The 17,942-nt window shown below is 39.2% G+C and overlaps 1 protein-coding gene across 2 annotated transcripts in view; it reads right to left on the bottom strand.

Annotated features, from left to right (window-relative positions):
* LOC124413339 (visual system homeobox 1-like) overlaps positions 1-8,688 on the bottom strand; it is a 64,595-nt gene extending 55,907 nt beyond the window's left edge. For both annotated transcript variants that reach the window (XM_046893866.1, XM_046893865.1), the window contains exon 1: positions 8,156-8,688. In XM_046893866.1, the coding sequence (XP_046749822.1) occupies positions 8,156-8,618 (463 nt within the window). In that variant the 5' untranslated portion in view covers positions 8,619-8,688. The remainder of the gene's footprint in view (positions 1-8,155) is intronic.
* Between the last annotated feature and the right edge of the window lie 9,254 nt (positions 8,689-17,942).

Consider the following 17,942-nt stretch of genomic DNA (forward strand, 5'->3'; position numbering starts at 1 on the left):
CATAGGTTTGGATAATTTTTCGGAATTTCACATAATTTCAAATATCAGTTACGAATATTGAATATTCGACTCTAACCATTTAAAATATAGATTAATGAGTTATAAATTGATAAAAATTTCATCTGACCTCCGACGAAATTCTCTGATAATGAATTTTCACTAAAAGACACAATGCAGGATTTTAAAACTGCAGATAGATACAAACCACGATTCTAGTCCAATTGCATAAATAATAAATGAATAAACAATCGAAATATCATTAAAGTTGAATATCTTCCTAAAAATCATCTGCTTGCTTCTACTACTTAATTATATCAAATCTACAGTTTGCTTCTATATCTGTTTTTTTTTTTTTTTAAACGGTGTATATAATAAAACCAATATTTCGTAAATTTCAGTGTCTGCTCGTCTAAACACAGAGGAAAAGTTTAATTGAAAACATGAATTTATCTTTTACTTCTTACATCTTCTTAAAATGCAATCTCCTGCAAAGAAGTGCCGAATTGATTGCCTGTAATTGGGGAAAAATTCTTCCCTACATCGAATCGATTCCATCGAAGGCTTTATGCGTTGCCTAATATAACGGGCAATAAACTTTTGGACCGCACTGTACGGGGGCTACGTAATGGACATAGTTTGCCGGTAATGTCCAAGACTAATCTCCGCGTTATTTCATTAACGCGGCTCTCGAGGGTTGCGGGGGTCGGACGAGCGGCGGGTCCAGGGGATGAGGCTGGCCTCGGGGCGTGTATTGGGAGTTTGTCAAAGGGTGAAAATTTATCACAACTATACCGACGGAAGAAAGACAAGTATAATTATCGTCCGCTTCGCGCCGAAACCTTCCGACCGATTATACGTTAAGCCGATTTTCTCGATTGCGAGACTCGATATATAGGTATATACAAGGTTTTCCTGAAAGTCCTGCGGTCAACAAACGACGCCATTTATTTTCTGGCAGTTTTTTTTCTATCCTCTCTCTCTCGAACTCTTTTCATAATTTAGTGATAAAGATTTTTTAGAATTTATATTTCAACGTGTGATAATATATGTATTAATTTTTTTTTTTTTGCAATTTATAAACGATGATATAGAGTCCTGGATACAATGTGGTAATGAATTCCTTATTGTTGTAACCATAAAGTTTAAAATGTGTTTGTATTATTTTTAATTATGGTCACTGGTTATATATTTTTCGTTATTATTGCGATAATTTAATTTCGGTGCAACAATGAACTGAGCTAACCCAACAGATTTAACGATGCCATCCTTGTAGTATTCGCAACTATCATCATACTAAAAATACTAGAACTGTGCCTAAAATTTTACTGGTTTAACCGGCAGACGTTTAACTTACTGTTATTCAATTAGCAAATAGTTTAACCAATTAACTATACAAAATGGTTAATAGTTAACCGGTTTAAGCATTGGCTAATTCGTAATTCAGTAGGTTGATCGGTTGAATCTTACCAGCCATTCATTAATTTAACTAGAATTTTCTAGCAACATTATCGAATGAAATTTTCTTCAGTGTACAAGAATTCACTTTTGAATTTGCGATACTCTAGCAATTCCCAGCCGGAAGTTCTCGTCAAGAATAAACGAATACTGATAACTATTGAGAAAAATTGTTTCGTGTGAAAATTTCTACGATAACCATATATACATAGATTCCCATAGAATTCATTTTGCGAGGGCTTCAACTGTCTGTACCAAAGAGTGTATTGGTGCCCATATAAGTTTGCGGCATTGTCACGCTGGGGTAGATTGATTCGTCAGTACAGATTAAACGATTAGGTATAGGCCACGCTGCTGCGGAGGGTCAAGTGATTGACACAGCCTCGTAAACGTAATAAGAGAAAATAATCTGAACCCGGATGGAATAAAAGAAAGACGAGAAAACTTCACCGAGGAGGTGATGAACAGTCCGGAAGATCTTATTTCATTCTGCAAATTCTTCACCATTCATTATATATGTGACGCTGATTTCGTCACAATCGTTGAAATTATAAAAGCGAAGAGAGAAAATAAGAGAGGAGGGGCGAGGAAGGGGGGGGGGGGGAATTTTCTTCTCCCAATCAGTGACTTTTGGTCTTTGTAATTATAATTGAAGATCGCTGCAATGTTCAGTTGACAATTCGTTAGTGGATAAGTCTAGACCAGGTCGTGAAGCTTGGAGTGGAAATTTCTCCTTTCATAGCCTATATTTATGTACAAACACAGACGCACACACACGTATTCACATATATGTTTGCGTGTGTATATACGTATATTTATGTATATACGTGTACACGTATAGCGTGGCCCAATTATTCAAAGTTGTTAAGGCGAGTTAGGACGCTTAAAGGACTAAATTAAGACATTCCAAGCGACAAATCTCCCAAGAATCTCAATTAACTCTCGCGGATCCAGGCGTTTAATTAACTGTTTAATTTCGTTTAATTTGCATTCACAATTATACGAACTGCCCCGGGCAGCAGCGCAGCTCCAAGGGTTGAAGGGGGGGGAGGGGAAAAACTGGTCACGCAAGCATTTTGTAAATATATTGTCGGTAAAACAGATAAATTTTATACACGTAAAGATTTAGTGTGCGATTGTAGAATTGTCGATACAAGATATTTTCGTTATTTCAATGTAAAATCTGATTTTTTTATTTTTTTCATTTTACGTTTTTCATTTTACAACATATTTTTACAATTGAATAAGACCTGAACGTAAATTTATTCCTGTACTGACGTCAAACGTTTAATTTTATGAATCTAAGTTGATTTTTCCTTCCCACGAAGCATAAAATTTTCAAAACACCTTGCAAGACGTGTCATCATTACGATATCATAATGTGCAAAATTGTCGAATGAGTATTACTAGAAACTGTTAAAATTCGGGCATTTTCATCCGTCTTCTCTGCAATGTAATTGTTCGATACGAAATCAGGTGAGTACAAAAAAAGATCAATTCTATTGACTCTAAGCGCATAGCAATTATGCCTTGAAGAAAATAAAACAACCCATTATTAGTGTATTATATGTATATTAGGGTCGTGCAAAAAAACCGACTATTTATTTTATTTTTTTGTTGAGTCTCGTGTGACAAAATGTTAGTTTTTGATGTTTTAAGAGCCCACTTCAAAGGACAGCTAGAAAAAAAAATTTTAAGAGGTCGCTCCAAATTTTTCAAAATGTCAAAAATCGTCAAAAAATTAAATTAAAAAAATTGTATTATCAGTATTTTGTTTGATTTTTAATTCATGTCATGGTGTATTGTTATAGATTCTTTTTTACTGAATTAAAGAAAAAAAATTTATGAAATTTTAATATGAATATTAAAAGGTCGCTCGAAAAGATTTAAAGAAATGCACCAAAAAATTGAAAACAATTATGAGCGGCCTTTTGAACTGAAACTTTCGAAAACTTATTTTTTTTATTTTTTTATTTGTCTATAAAATTATACCGTAACGGGAAAAAAAAAAACGATTTTAGACGATTTCTGACGTTTTAAAAAATGTGGAGCGACCTCTCAAAAATTTTTTTTCTGCACTGTCCTTTGGAGTGGGCTCTTAAAACATAAAAAAAACTAACATTTTGTCACACGTGACTCAAGAGGAAAAAAAAAAAAAAAAAAAAACTCGTTTTTTTTGCGCCACCCTAATGTATATAGGTAGTTATTCCCAAATACGCGTACGCCTTGATTATTTATTTATTTATATAATTCGAGCGAAACACAAATTTCGCAAAAAAAATTATAGCCATCTAAAAATGATCTTGGATCCTTGAATCGAACGATGTTACGTTAATCGTTCGAACTCCCTTGTAGCACGACGCAAGTGGTTCTCCCGCACACGGCACAATAAAAATCCATCAACACGGCATACTCGGCCTGCACCCAATGCAGACCGCCTACAATTCCTATATACACCCATAATACAAGCACTTCCACGTTCGCGGGAGTCAGGAACAAAGCTCGGGAGCGAATTAATAATTCGCTAATTTGTTCAAGATTTTTTACGCGAGTGGTTCGTGCTTTGTAGTGAATCCAGCAGAATGGGGAGGCGAAAGCGGCTTTGAAGTACTAATCAGTATCGACCTGCCTCGCGTTTCACGCGTATATTTGTGCGTTGACGGTATCCCGTTTCGGTGAAAGAAAGCACAACTCGTGGGCGTCTCACGGTTCGCCGGAACTGCTTTTCCGGAAGCTCGTTTCCCTCGGGCACTCCTCGACTCTCTCGCAATTTTGAAACACCCTGTATACCACCAGGTGGAGTTTGGCGGTGTGCGAGGGTACGTGAACGAGTGAACACCGTCTAGGCACGAAGGAGAGAAGCCTAAAGGCTTACTTACCGAGAGTTCGGAGGAGGTCGTCATTGTTTCGGAACCTTCGAGCGTTCTCCAGGCGATCGCACGCTGGCTTCGGTCTCGAGATTCGTTTGAAGTTGGTTGGCAATCAACTAGATTGCCTATCACCGCCGTTCCAACGCCCGCGAGAACCGCTTTACCCCCAGAAAACATTTCTGAAAACTTCTCCCGGCACAATCGTAGAGCGTTTCTTCCAGCTCTTCGTCCCGCGACGCCGCGACGCCACGCGCCGGGTGGCTGTTTTGTTTTCTCCATTTCATCGCCCGCCGCTTTTTTAATTTTCAATTTTTCCTCCCGTCCTTTTATCTGGTAATTCCTTGTCTCGTATTTACCCGAGTGTTTCATTATCATGTGTAGTTTCAACCCTGGAATCGCAGTCGCGAGATGTGATTTTCATAAAACATTGACTCCGAGACGGATTATCCGATCAGACATCGAGTCGCGGATTTTATTCAATCAGGAAAACGAGATCCGAAATTTATCGGGTTTCCGTATTCATGAGCATGGCGGAAAGTTCATTACCCGTTCGGATGTAGCTTATTGATGAGCCAGCTCTGAACTGTGGTCACGAATCGATTTTCAGACGGTATAAGCTTTGTGTTTCAATTCAACCCCCAACCATCTTTGTTGCCTTCCTTTTACCATTTCTATGTGAAATCGTTAGCGCGGCTACATTATTATTTTAACACTATTTCGAGATAACGATTGCAAAGTTATTTTTCGGTGTCAATAACTTTTTCCCTCATTGCCAATGCGTCTGCGGTTTTCGGAATAGAATAACTGTAGGTGGTACGGTGACGAGTGTTTTTACTGCCAAAAAGGCACACTAGCCAGCGATTTGGGTACCTTTTCGAAATCAAGAATTGTCAAGCTTAGAACTCTGAATTCAAAATAAAATTTTGCAACCATAAGCCTGTTTGGTAAGTATTATTATTATTATTCTTATTATTATTATGTTATTACAACACATTCGTACGATTCATTCGAATATTTGGTTTCAAGGGAGTTTCCTCCTCAAATTTTTTGGGAGTTGAAAATTTTCATTTTAAAAATGTGTAAACATCCTTTAGTTGACTATTCGCAAATTCATTTTTAACTAGATAAATTTGGAAACCGAGTCGTATAAAATAATTCAAGTTCTTCGTGTTATTTCTCTTTATCTTCTTCTGTTGTAAGATAAATTTCATTAACTTTATATTTTTTTTCCACGTGTTTACAGCGTAAGAATAAAATATTAAATGAGGTGATCCAGAGTCAGAGGAGGGGAAGCGAGAAAGAAAATAAAACGCGAAATATATGTGCGTAAATTTACAGAGATTAGCACACTCATCGGTAAAATTACCTGCAGTGCTGATGAATAATTTCATTCACAATGTAAATCGATATGATTTAATGCAAATAATAAATATAATAAGACATAATACACTCACTCGTTAAGTATATCTGAACGTGGATCGTACCTTCGTCTTTAAGTCTGCTTAGATTTAAGAAGGAATAAAACAAAAAGTAAACAAAAAAAAAAAAAATGAGAAGAGGGAAAAAAAAGGAAAGAAAGAATGAAAAAAAAAAGAAAAAAAAAAAAGAACGAATATAAAATGCGTCAAATGAACGCGCGTATACTGCAAGCAAGGCGAGGTGCTAGAGCGACGTTTCAATGGAAGGGCAGATCTTTTGTTCTCCTTGGAGGAAACCTGACACCCGAAAATCGTTCTCAAAATTCACTCCAGAGCGAGCGAGCGAGACTCGCGGACGAGAGAAAATCTTGGCTTAATTACGCTGATGAAAAAAAATATTCCACACATATACATAGACATATATGCGTGTGTAAAATACATACAAACGGGGCCCGGGGCCGGGCTAAGTAACTGTCCAATTACCATTTCACACCTTATGACGAAATTACTACGCAGGCGATACGAGTGGCTCAGCAGCGGTTTCTGGATTCCGCAAGTGGAATACGATGAATTGGTTGAACACTTTTCTTCTCCTCTTTGACTGAACGTTTTTGGCGGAATCGATTTTTTTTTTTTCTTTTTGTTTTTTTTTGGCGGAATAACGCGAAACGGATACACATACGGAAATCACGAAACGAGGTTTCACAATTCGAACGGGAATGGTTGAGAACAACGTTTCTGTCAACAGCCATTTTCACGTATTGTCGTGAGCTTATTGTGCCTTGGTGAGACATTGCAGGTATACTTCAACACTCAACTCATTATACCACTAATTATTTACAACGCTTTGAATCATTTGGGGATTAACGGGATAAAGAAGAAGAAAAAAAAAAACAAAAAAAAAACAACAACAACAACAACATACGTGGACCAAATTCCCACAGAATGGGGCGGACGCAACGTTTATTAACCCCCTTGAGTCATGCTCGACGTGACCATTTTAAAAATCGATCCCAAGGCGACGGTGAACCGGAACCTTCTCGCAGCACCGCGAGTTTCGTGTCCGTCTGATCCAGGGTGAAATTGTTCTTGTTATATCGTTATTTAATAATATCGGAACGTCGTGCGACGAAGGGAGGTCGAAAAAGAGAGGGAACAGCTGCTTCTTCGACGATGTTCCCATGCGACAAAAGTCCATTGAGTCTTCTAACCACAATGGATACTTGTAGGTGCAGGGTGTAACAAAAGTGTATCGAATTTCTGTAATTCAAGCCTAAGTGGCGTCAAGTTAAGTGATGATAGCCAACCAGTGCGGTGGCTAAGTGCCCGCTTCACACTTCGTCGATCCTAGATAAGAGATAGCTATTAATTTACCTCGGGTAACGATTGTCTCGGTAACGATTCTCTCGCGTGCAATGTTCACAGAGAAATGGGAAGAGAGAAAGAGAGAGAGAGAGAGAAACCGCGGTTTCTAGTACAGGCGTTGCCATAGGTGACAAAGTCTCTCGCCCACCATGGAAGTCAATTGATTATACATTAAGGAGACCCTGTATGTGAATGATGGTGGGATTGTGTGAAGGTACGTGAAATACGAAACGTTCCGATTTCACGAGGTACGTACGTATTCAATTGCCTCGAGCTCTTTCGAAAGGGAGAATATTTAAGAGCCTGATGAGATCGTCTCACGTTATCTCTTGCCAAATACTCGGTACTGTTGAGCTATCCTGATGTTGAGTTGATCGAAACGCGGTTCAAAGCTTCGGAGCCATGCCGTTGCTACATTACACTGTCTCTACGCATTCGAAATTCACTAAGTCTTGTTAGCCGCCGTGTTTCTGGTCACGGGAAAGGGCTGAAGAATTAATTTTCCGCCTCCTGTAGAGCGTTCAATCAATCCCTGTGAATTACAAAGTAAAAGTCGAAGAGCTATACGCATGGGAAATAAGATAAATTATAACAATTTCAATTCAGTAACACTTGTTTCTAAATTTATCAAGTGATTTCCGTTGATTTCTATAACTCTAAATGATTTCCGGTCTAAGCTATATTCAGCGCCTTCTAAATTGAATGTAATCACAGAAGATCATCCAGAAGACATGATTCGAAAGCTGAGAGATCACTCTGATCAGTGCGAACCGCTTTTTAACCGCCTGATCGCGATTTAACCATGGATCAAGAGAATCACACGAATCGAAACCAAGGCTTACACCTTGGATCCCGTGGTTCCCAACACCTTTCAAGTACCTCGCTTGATTCCTCGTTACTTCAATGAACAACAGAGTCATTCAAGTTATTTGGACATGAAATCCGAGTGCCAACCGTCAAACGCATGATATGTGCGTTCCTCGATCGAATGAGGCACCTCGACAAAAGTATAAATCAAGCGTACATTTCGACTCTCTGCAAACTTACCATGAGGGGGTGTGTGTTGATTGGGACTATGCTGATGGTGATTGGCACCGACCGCGGTCCCCGGAAGAACGTGCTGCGCGTGCGCCGCCGGATGCAGGTTGCCACTGGGTGACGACGGAAGTTGTCCGGGTTGGTGGACCTGGTGATGCGCGACGTGATGCGCGGGGTGCGGGTGCGGCGGGGGTAGAAACGCGGCCGCAACGGCGGCCTGAGCATTCAAGTAGGCCATCCTCGAGGCGGTCAGGTTCCCAAGGTTCCCCAGGTTCCCCAGGTTCCCCAGGTGGCTCGTAAGGGACGGCATGTAGTCCCATAGCTTATGGTGCGGAGCCGATGGGGCGTACGAAACGGCCGAGACTCCAGCCGGCGGTGAGCCGTGCGGCGATCCCCGGTCGGATCCGTTGGCGTTTCCGGTACCATTCAGGCCCAGAAGCTCCTGGATCGCGAAGGGCGACCGCTGCGGCATCTTCAAGTCCTTTGGTTGAATCGTGGTGAATCAAATTATCATCACACGTTTTGCGAACAGTTTCCTCTCCCAGGATTCCTCCCACTCGGATCCTCGACGATATTGACTTCCTGATCCCGGTCCTGATCGGCTGGTCTTTGGTCAACACTCTTCGTCGATTATTCGATATTCCCACGCCGTCGGATCTCTTTGATTCTCTTGATCTTCTATGATTTCGCCAAGTGACGATTGCCTATCTCTTTCTTATCGTCAGAGGTTATTCCTCATCTTGTTTGCTGACTGTTGGACCGTTTTAGGTCCTACGTGTCTTCATACGTATCCATATTAAATTAGAGCTTCCAATGAACCGGCTGGGACAAGCGGTCTAATAACACGATAACCGGACGGCGACTGCGGACGTTATTTTCCTTTTTCGAGTACTATTTTCCCTTCTCTTTTGTCAACTGAAAAAATGTTGCCTTTTACCTCCACCGAGCGCAAGGTAGCGAGAAAAATATTTTTACTATTTCAAGCGAAGAGTGTCAGACAACGGAGAAACGTCGCGCTGCCGCGGTTTTAATGCCAAGCGACGGTAGGCGTCGCGATCGCTGAATATTTGATCGACAAGTCACGATCAATCGTAGCTGGGGGTGGTTAGATTTTTTCTTCTTCTTAAATTAGATTACGGACTTTATGAGGATCTATGAGGGATATTTTTCTGCGGATTCAATTTTTTACTCTATTATCTGTAGATCGTTGCGTTTTAAAAATCGTTGTGTTCAGGTACATTGAGTATTGAATACATTCGCTCGAGTTTATACTTGTTTAGATTACTTGATCAATCGTACCAACGATTGTCCCTTCGTTGTAAATCGACAATCGATTCGATATATACTTAAGTGCAAAGTCAACTTGTACGCTACTTTACCCAGCTCTCCGTTTGCTGCCTAAGAATGATCAATTCTCCTCTATTTTGGCTCACATAAACGGTTTTCCATCACCTCGTTGCCTCTCTTCGGTGTTCAAATTCCCCGCTTGGTTATCCTTATAACCACGCTTTTCACTATTGACGAACGACTTCTAATTACTCCGAATAAAGAAACAACCCTTATCAGTTCCCTGATTTGTCGATCGAAAGAAAAATAAGATAAAGAAATTATTCTAATTCGTATATATAGTTCTCAAATTGTTTCTGGCTTATAAAAAACACACCATATTCGTATATTCATCGCACTAATAAAAATCCACGATTTCCGGACGCTCGCGTTACTGTTTATTGTATTCAACGCTTCACGCTTCCTTAAAATTCCTTTCAACTTATTCTTCAAGTCGATGCAATGCTTGCCTACTTATATAGCACAATGACAGAGTAAATTTAGTTCGTCTTTCCTCTTCAGGGTGTTAATTCGACGTCGTCGTCGAGGAACGATTCCAGCTAGACGAATGGAAACTGTCGTCAAACAACACTTTGGCGATTTGGTAAAACTACAGACGCAGCATGGTACGTACGGGTGGACCCCGGTAGGTACTCGGAGGAAAAATCGCGTCAACCCGGGAGGGTTGCGACGGAGGCTTGTACCCTGACCGAATTGGCGTCGCGGCGGTGAGCAACTGAGCTCGAGACGGGGGTGCCGGTTGTATGAACAAACCCCGCCGCTCTCGCTCGCTCTCCTCTCTCACTCCACGCTCTTTCCGGGGATATTCGCTCCGCACATTCAGAGATATACGTATATACGTATATTGCGGACCGCCGCCACCCTCCCCGTATTTCACGCACAACAGTGGCCGTCTCGCATCCCGGATTGGTCCGTTTTTTGAGCCTGGGATCCGGGCAGACATAGCCCTAGTTAAACCGGAAGGAGGGATTTTCGCGGGGACACGCCTCGCCAAGAACGCCTCTTCGGCTGCGTTCACACCGCGAGCGAGAAATATCGACGAACCTAAAAAGTTTTACTTTTCCTTACAATTTTTCACCAAGACTTCTTTTCTTCCAAAGGAAAATTAGTTTCTTTTTTTTTCTTTATTTATACACGGAACTGACGTTGTCTGACGGTATTTTTGTTATTTGAGTTGGTGATTTTTTTTTTTTTTTTGTTTTTTGTTTTTTTTTTTACACGCGATATCAGCAGACTTCGAAAAAATGATTCTCAATTATTTCTTAAAACTTTTTTTTTGCCCCTTTTTATTCCGTTCGAACGGTGTGAGTCGAGCTTCTGGCGAATGGTTTTATTTACACCGAGGGAGTGGCTTACGCGTCGGCCAATCAGAGGGCGGCACTTCTGACGGCGATTGGCTGTAGCGTAAATCGATTTATAACTCGCCCGGTGGATCAACCCCCGGGAATATCACCCTTGCAGCGAGTTGACTTAAGGCTCATCTTCCGAAAATTACGCCTTCTATAGCGCCAATTCGAGCGGGTGGGGCGAGATTATCGTTTCTAGTCTCTCGACCACGGAAAGATATGTTGGAGATATTTCGTGCCGCTTGCTTCCGTTTGTCTATATTTTTTTAAACACTGGTTACAACTATCTAGTATCGCCAATTATTCGAGGAAATTATGAGCACGATAGATCAAATGTTGTGACGTGACGTAATATTAAGGGTGACAAAATCATCGAGCAATGGAAGAATGAAAACAATGAAAATATGAACGAATAACAAAAATGATGGACCGAACGTGAGCAGAATAAAATTGCAAATTTCGTTAGTTGTACTTGCTTGACAAGTTTTGTAAAAATTTTATCGTTACAATAACGGTTTGAATATTCATCAAACTACGAAATAATGTGGTAAAAGTAAATATTTAGTGTTATTATAGGTTTCAACTACTATATATTTTCGGGTTATTGCAGCGTTTAATCATAGTTGGAATGATCAATGATAAGTCAAAGTTGCAGGCACCTTTTATTGGTTTGAAAAATTGACTGTTGATTGATTTAGATTCCATTTTTGAATTTCCTGATTCTATATTTACTCCATACTTGTTACAATTTCGTACCGGATTATTCAAATCACACTGCGACTGATCGTCGTCGTCGTCGAGGAGGCAAGAAATGCCTATATATACCATAGAAATGCGAGAAATAACTGTCCGTCGTTTCGTTTACAATTTCATACGTAAAGTAACATGTTGTAATTGGTGTAACGGAACTATATAAGACGGAGACATCCGGTCCAGAATTTTTTTTTTTTTTTTCTACTTTCTTTCGAATAACCGTAATTTAACGCTGCGTTGTTAAGAAATTGGTAGAAATTCTTTTATGGACGTAAACCGTAAGTGAAACCAACAACCAATTGAGTTATATACAGTACGTATGTTTAGTTTTGAATTCAATATTCGTTTCTAGTCTTAAACTATTGCGGAACACTGCCTAAAATTGCACAGATATATCAAAGTTTCGTAATTTTTGTTACCTGCTCTTCTGATTCTCCAATTTTTTTTTCTAGAAAGTAAGGATCCAATTGTTCGTGTGTAGCGTTCGTCAAGAAATTTTCCGGTAATCGAGTTGGTGCTGTACACGAATTTTATTTATTTACAAAGAATTCTTCGTGACAGGCTTGAGGAGATTCTTAACCAAAGAATATTGTGTGAGATTTATTCTCTTATATTCCAGCACATTGTGTTCTGTAAATTACTGAGGGATGAAAAATTTTAAGAACAAATTTCCGTAGCGGAGATAATTTTGCAGACAATTCAACGCGCTGTAGCTAATTATTTTAAAGTTGATTATAGCCTGTCCGGAATAATGAAAGAAATTGCAATCGTAGAATTTTAATTCACACAATTTCGAGTATTCAAAAAAAGCGTAATACATTTAACACATTTGGGTATTTACCCAAATTTTTTACTTAACAGTTAGGTACTTTTTGTCTGTTAAAATCGTTGTAATTAAATTCAGTTAATTGGCAAGAAATTCGCGATTCTTCAGAAAAAATTATATACCTATACGGCAGAGAATATATCAGCGCGTTGAGGATTCAAAAGTACAGTGCTGAGTTTGTTGAATGTTCAGAGAGGATTGGGTGAAAGGATTCGAAACGAAATTGGATGGCGAAGAGAAATATATATATATATTAGGATGATTTTTGACTATTTTTTTTTCATTCTCCACCTAAAATAAAATGTAAAATACACGTGAATCGAATTTTTTTTTTTCGAAATTCTATAACTCAGTAGAATTTTATGCTATCGTATTGTTCTTGGTCGCAATTTACGCGGAATTGAACGATCTTCAAAATTGTACATTAAAGTTGAATTCTACCCGAAATTCTCTTTTCTTCGTTGTTATCTCCTAAATGATGAAGTTTACCGAAAAAAAGTTGAAAAAAAATTTTGTTGGAAATTTAATTGCCTAAAAAAAAGGATATCCAGACATAAATACTTAGATTAATATTTTTTGAGATATCGAAATTTGGCTTACTTGCCGTATAAATTTTTTTTTATGGTTTATCGAATCAAACGTTTTTAATTATTGATATTCCAATGGAATAGTTCGAATGTATCGAATCGAAACGAACAAAATAAAATTCCAAGTAATATATCGAATTCGAATATATAAGGTCGACAAATTCCCCCCCCCCCCCCCCCCTCTCTGTATCTCTCTTTCGACATATTTCCGGAAAATTAATATATCTTCAAGAGAATTAAACCAGGCGTAATTATTGGTATATTGATAAGCGGAATACTTTTCGAAGACGATTGGATCGGCTCGTTTGAAAACGGGTTCTGGAGATGGAGATATCGCAGGATGAAGACGTTGCCGCTGCCGCTGCCGCGACCCTCTTGTAACCGTCTATAAGCATCCACCTATACCCCGGGATTTAGCCGAGGCTTGCAAAATTGTTAATCCGAAGCTTTTCCAATTATCAACCGCGCTCTTTGTAAGCGAAAATACTCAATTCAGATGTTAAACTCAATTACAGCATCGTTGATTAATCCTAAGTATCTTTGGATCTCCCGCCCCGCCCAAAACCCACCCCCCATCACATTTCTCCATCGCTCTCTTCCGCCACTTTCGTACCAAATCTCTCTCTCTTTTTCTCTTCCTCTCCATATTTCTTTCTATTTTCGGAATTTTTAAAGTATCATCGATTTCACCAGCAGTTACCCGCATCCTCTGTATTAGGTACACAAGAATACCACGTTTCGTCATATATACTTCAGTCATATATTTAACATCGATTCACATCGAGATAAATTTCTAATCAAATAATCACTGTATACCTAGTAGTAATAATAAAATAAAGTTCTAAGTAAAAAGTAAAAATTAGTTGTCTATAGTTTATTTTATATTCTTTTTCATTAACGTCGTTTGTATCATAATTTCTTGTAACTATTGCGACAATTTTATGATGGTTCGATGTTGAAACAAAGGAAAAGTATGTATTTTTTCAATAATCAGAAAATTTCGTATCGAAAACTAAACAGTCAAGTATATATATATATATATATATATATATATTTGTGCTACCTAACTTCTTTTTTTGCAATTCCTTCAATATTGTCACCCTTGTTGCAACACTTATAATAAATTATTTTGTTTGTTTTTCATTGTATTTTCACAATTACTATAAAAATTTCTCCAATTTTCTTACGCCTTACACAAATTTGTTTCCTCAGGGTTACGTTGATAAAAATCGGGATAGTGAATCAGGCGTGATGACGTTGCGATTATTTTTTATTCTGTCCGATTAGCGGCTTCCGCCGGATTCTTCGGGGCTGATTCTCGACCGGAAGCGTCGAATCAATCAAGAATTTAATTTGTTTTTCACTACAAATAATAACCGTCAATCACGACTATCAGCTGTAAATCGCTGCAACAGCTCGGTTCAAATACCGATCAACGAATGAAAATTTTTGAAAATATGACGGCAAAGAAAAACAATCATGTCGTATCTGTTTCGATGCCTCGAAAAACTGATCTTTGATCGTTTCAGAAATCTTTCCACGATTGCCGAAGCGGATGAAAATTTAATTTTTCCGATACTTTTAACCGATAAAGTTTCTTCAACGTTCTGTAAAATTGTTTTAAATATTCTAAAACGCAAACACAATTGATTACGGCAAACGGTGGGAGAAAAAATACCGTTTCATTCATCTTATTGCGAGACTACGTGTGACGGGAACTTTTGCAGAAGATTCGGGCACTTCGATAGTCGTTAAATTATATTAACCATCGCCGGTTCTCCTTCTTCTTCTTCTCCAAACACATCGTGTAGTTTTTGACGAATTCTGAATCGAGCCGGACCACCCAGAGCCCCTGAAAAAAACTTGACAAGATAATTTTTCTTGACCCTTGAAAAAGTGACTTAGTCATCGGTTCTAACTGCTAGTCTTTCTTTTAATCTCTCCATAAGCTCTCAAATATATGGTCTCGCGTTCCACTTGAGAATCCCACAATACACGCGTCTTCCGCGAAAGAATTCTTAGATCGCTTTCTTCCTTCTTTTTATTTATCATTTCTCTTTCACCGTTTCCTCGCTCGATTTTTTTCTTTGGTTCTGCGTTAAATAAATGCTGCACTTTCCATCGCAAATTTCCATCTTCAATTTGATCCGTAAAAAACTCTTTCGTGTCTGACGAATCGAATTTCGTTTCGCCTTCTTTTTCACTCGACTCACTTCGGGATCTTCGGGACACACCCCCGCCCCCGAGGGTTCCACCCTTTCGAAACAGATGGAGCCACGCGGTTTTGTCGGTAATTCTAGAAGTGCTGCCGTCGACGCTCCGAATCCGAACTGTTTCTTCAGTCAATACTTGATCCGTCGTCGTCCCGAGATCCGCGTGATCTTTGAGGGAAGAAGAAATTCCGTAGAACGAAAGACGAAATGCGCAAACGCAAATGGCTGAGGGATTTTTATGGAAATTGTATAAAACCACGCAGGCAAAAACACACGCGACGAATGTTAATTTGAAAAATTGTGTGTATCGCAGTTGTAAAGTAAATCGTTGAAAAAAGATTTTGCGAATAATCGACGTCCGGTAAAATCTGCCTGTTTTTTGAAAGAAAAAATTTTTCCCATTCGGAAACGACAATGGTGGAAAAATAACTAATGACGTCCCGAGGATTAAAGTTGAATTTGAACCGCAGACTCGGATTTTAGACCGGAGATGGTCTTTCATCGAAGCCGTACGTCATTATCGAAGAACAGTGTGATTTTTCGATGTGGCTCAATAACGCGGCATCGAGGGCATTGAAATGTAAGGATCACCCTCCTCGGTAACACGATCTCAAGAAAGGGATGAAGAGAGGGTGCACGAAGAGTGTATAGCGAAAAGAATAAAGAAGGGGGGGGGGGGGGGGGGGGGGTGGAGGGCGGAGAATGAGGAGGAAAAAGTTAACTTGAAATTTATCCAAGATCAACGTAGCGGCCGAGGCTTAATGGCGTAAGCTATACGACTTCAAAAGAGATTACATTATACTTTACTTTTCTCGCTATATCCGAAGCCAGCTTCGCCTGTCGTTAAATATTAAACTTTAAACACCTCCAGCATCTTCCACCACCTCCTACGCGACGGATTCTTTATTCTTCGTAACGACCCTGTGCCGGTGATCCTGGAGGAAAACGAGATATCTCTGGGATTATGCCAATCCGGTTACATTTGTATATGTACATAGATATGAAACACGGATATACATAAGGAGGCGAAATTCAGTCGTACTTCATGCTTTGAAATTTTCTCCTCTTAAATAACGACGCGAGTATTGGAGGGTAGTTTCTTGAAAATTTTCTTTACATATATCTATTATGTAGCAAACAAGATACGGGAATTATTTTTAGCTATATCTCATTCCGAAAACACGAAATTTATCTTAGAATTATTGTTAGTTTGCCTGTATAATGTTAACTAACAAAAAGTTTCAATCAAATTAAAACGGGCCCAAGTTCACAAATGATCGATTTTACGATTCAAGATGAAAATCAGCGATTTCGTTACAACGGAATTCTTCGATCATGCGTTTCGCGATTCATGTTCAATTTTCCGCACTTCAGCTACGAGTTATAGGAAAGAAAAGAACGAGATTTTTATTTAAAAAAAAATCCGCGCTGCACGAAATTTCAAAGCAAAATATTAAAAAGTTTAATTCATTACTTCAAGTTTTCGATTCGAATATATATCAACGGCATTAAGGGTTGCAATGTAATCGATATTACATTATAAATCTATCGGCAGACGAGATTTACGATTCAAAAAAGCGGTACTTACTGAAATTAAAATGTAGAAATTTTGGAAACACTTTTCTCGATTCGTCAATTTCCAAACGACATCAATTTCAAAAGTTTCTTTAGGTGTGTCGCAGACCGTTCGAGTGAAGGATCTTCAATCAGGAATACATCGATTCAGGTTAATCCGCGACAGGTGAACCGATGAAGATTGGCGGATATCATCCCCCTCTAATTTCATTGGACCTACCGGAAGCTGCAGCGGAAACGAGATACTGCGATCGTCAATTATTACCTCGCCAACTCGGAAATCAGGAATTACGGCGTTCGGCTCGGTGATAATCGCGAGTCCTCGTCATCGTCGTGATATTAAACGCGTGCGGAATACTTCGGCGACGATTGTTGAGGACGCCGGGCGTCCCGACGCCCCGGGCGATCACGGCGTGTACGCGCTGTCTCCGAATAGAGCCAATTTTGAGAGGCGACGAAGCCCCGACTTTGCGACTGTTGCCGTATCGCCTCCCATCCTAATTGGACCTGCAGCGACGTACGCCGACGGAAATGATACCGAGTCACGGCCAATGCAAGACGTGCCTCTACCAAAATTTGACGTGACCAATAAATCAAGCCAATTCCAACGGCCCCGGGGACTCGGGAGAAGTTAGGCACAATCCCATCTCTGGATCTGACGCGTTCTATGTCGTTGAGAAAATTTTTTTTCAGGGAATGAGGTTGAAAATATACGCAACATCGAATTTTTCAACGAGCGGAAATTCAACTTACGTAGAATTTAAAAGTGTAGACGGTCCAAGTGTGGAGAGGTAATATAAATATATGGAATATCGAAATGTACACTGTTTATTTATACAAACTTCACGGTGTTAATAAAAGTCCGTACTGATTAGTGTAAAATTAAACGTCATTTGGGTAAGAAAGTTCGATTCTTCACACCAAGTGGTTCTAAAATGTTAAGATTTGTCTTTACAATGTAGAATTGTATATATATATATATATATATATATATATATATATAGATTTTAGATTCTGCCATTGAATATTTTCAGTATTCTATATTTTGTATTTTTGTACTTCGACTTTTCTTTGCAAAGACTTTTTCCATTTTGATTACATTGTACGAATTAGATTTTCACATTTTCGAAAATTCGATGTTTTGTTCAT

Source organism: Diprion similis, chromosome 12 (genome assembly GCF_021155765.1).
Source record: "Diprion similis isolate iyDipSimi1 chromosome 12, iyDipSimi1.1, whole genome shotgun sequence".
Classification (NCBI taxonomy): domain Eukaryota; kingdom Metazoa; phylum Arthropoda; class Insecta; order Hymenoptera; family Diprionidae; genus Diprion; species Diprion similis.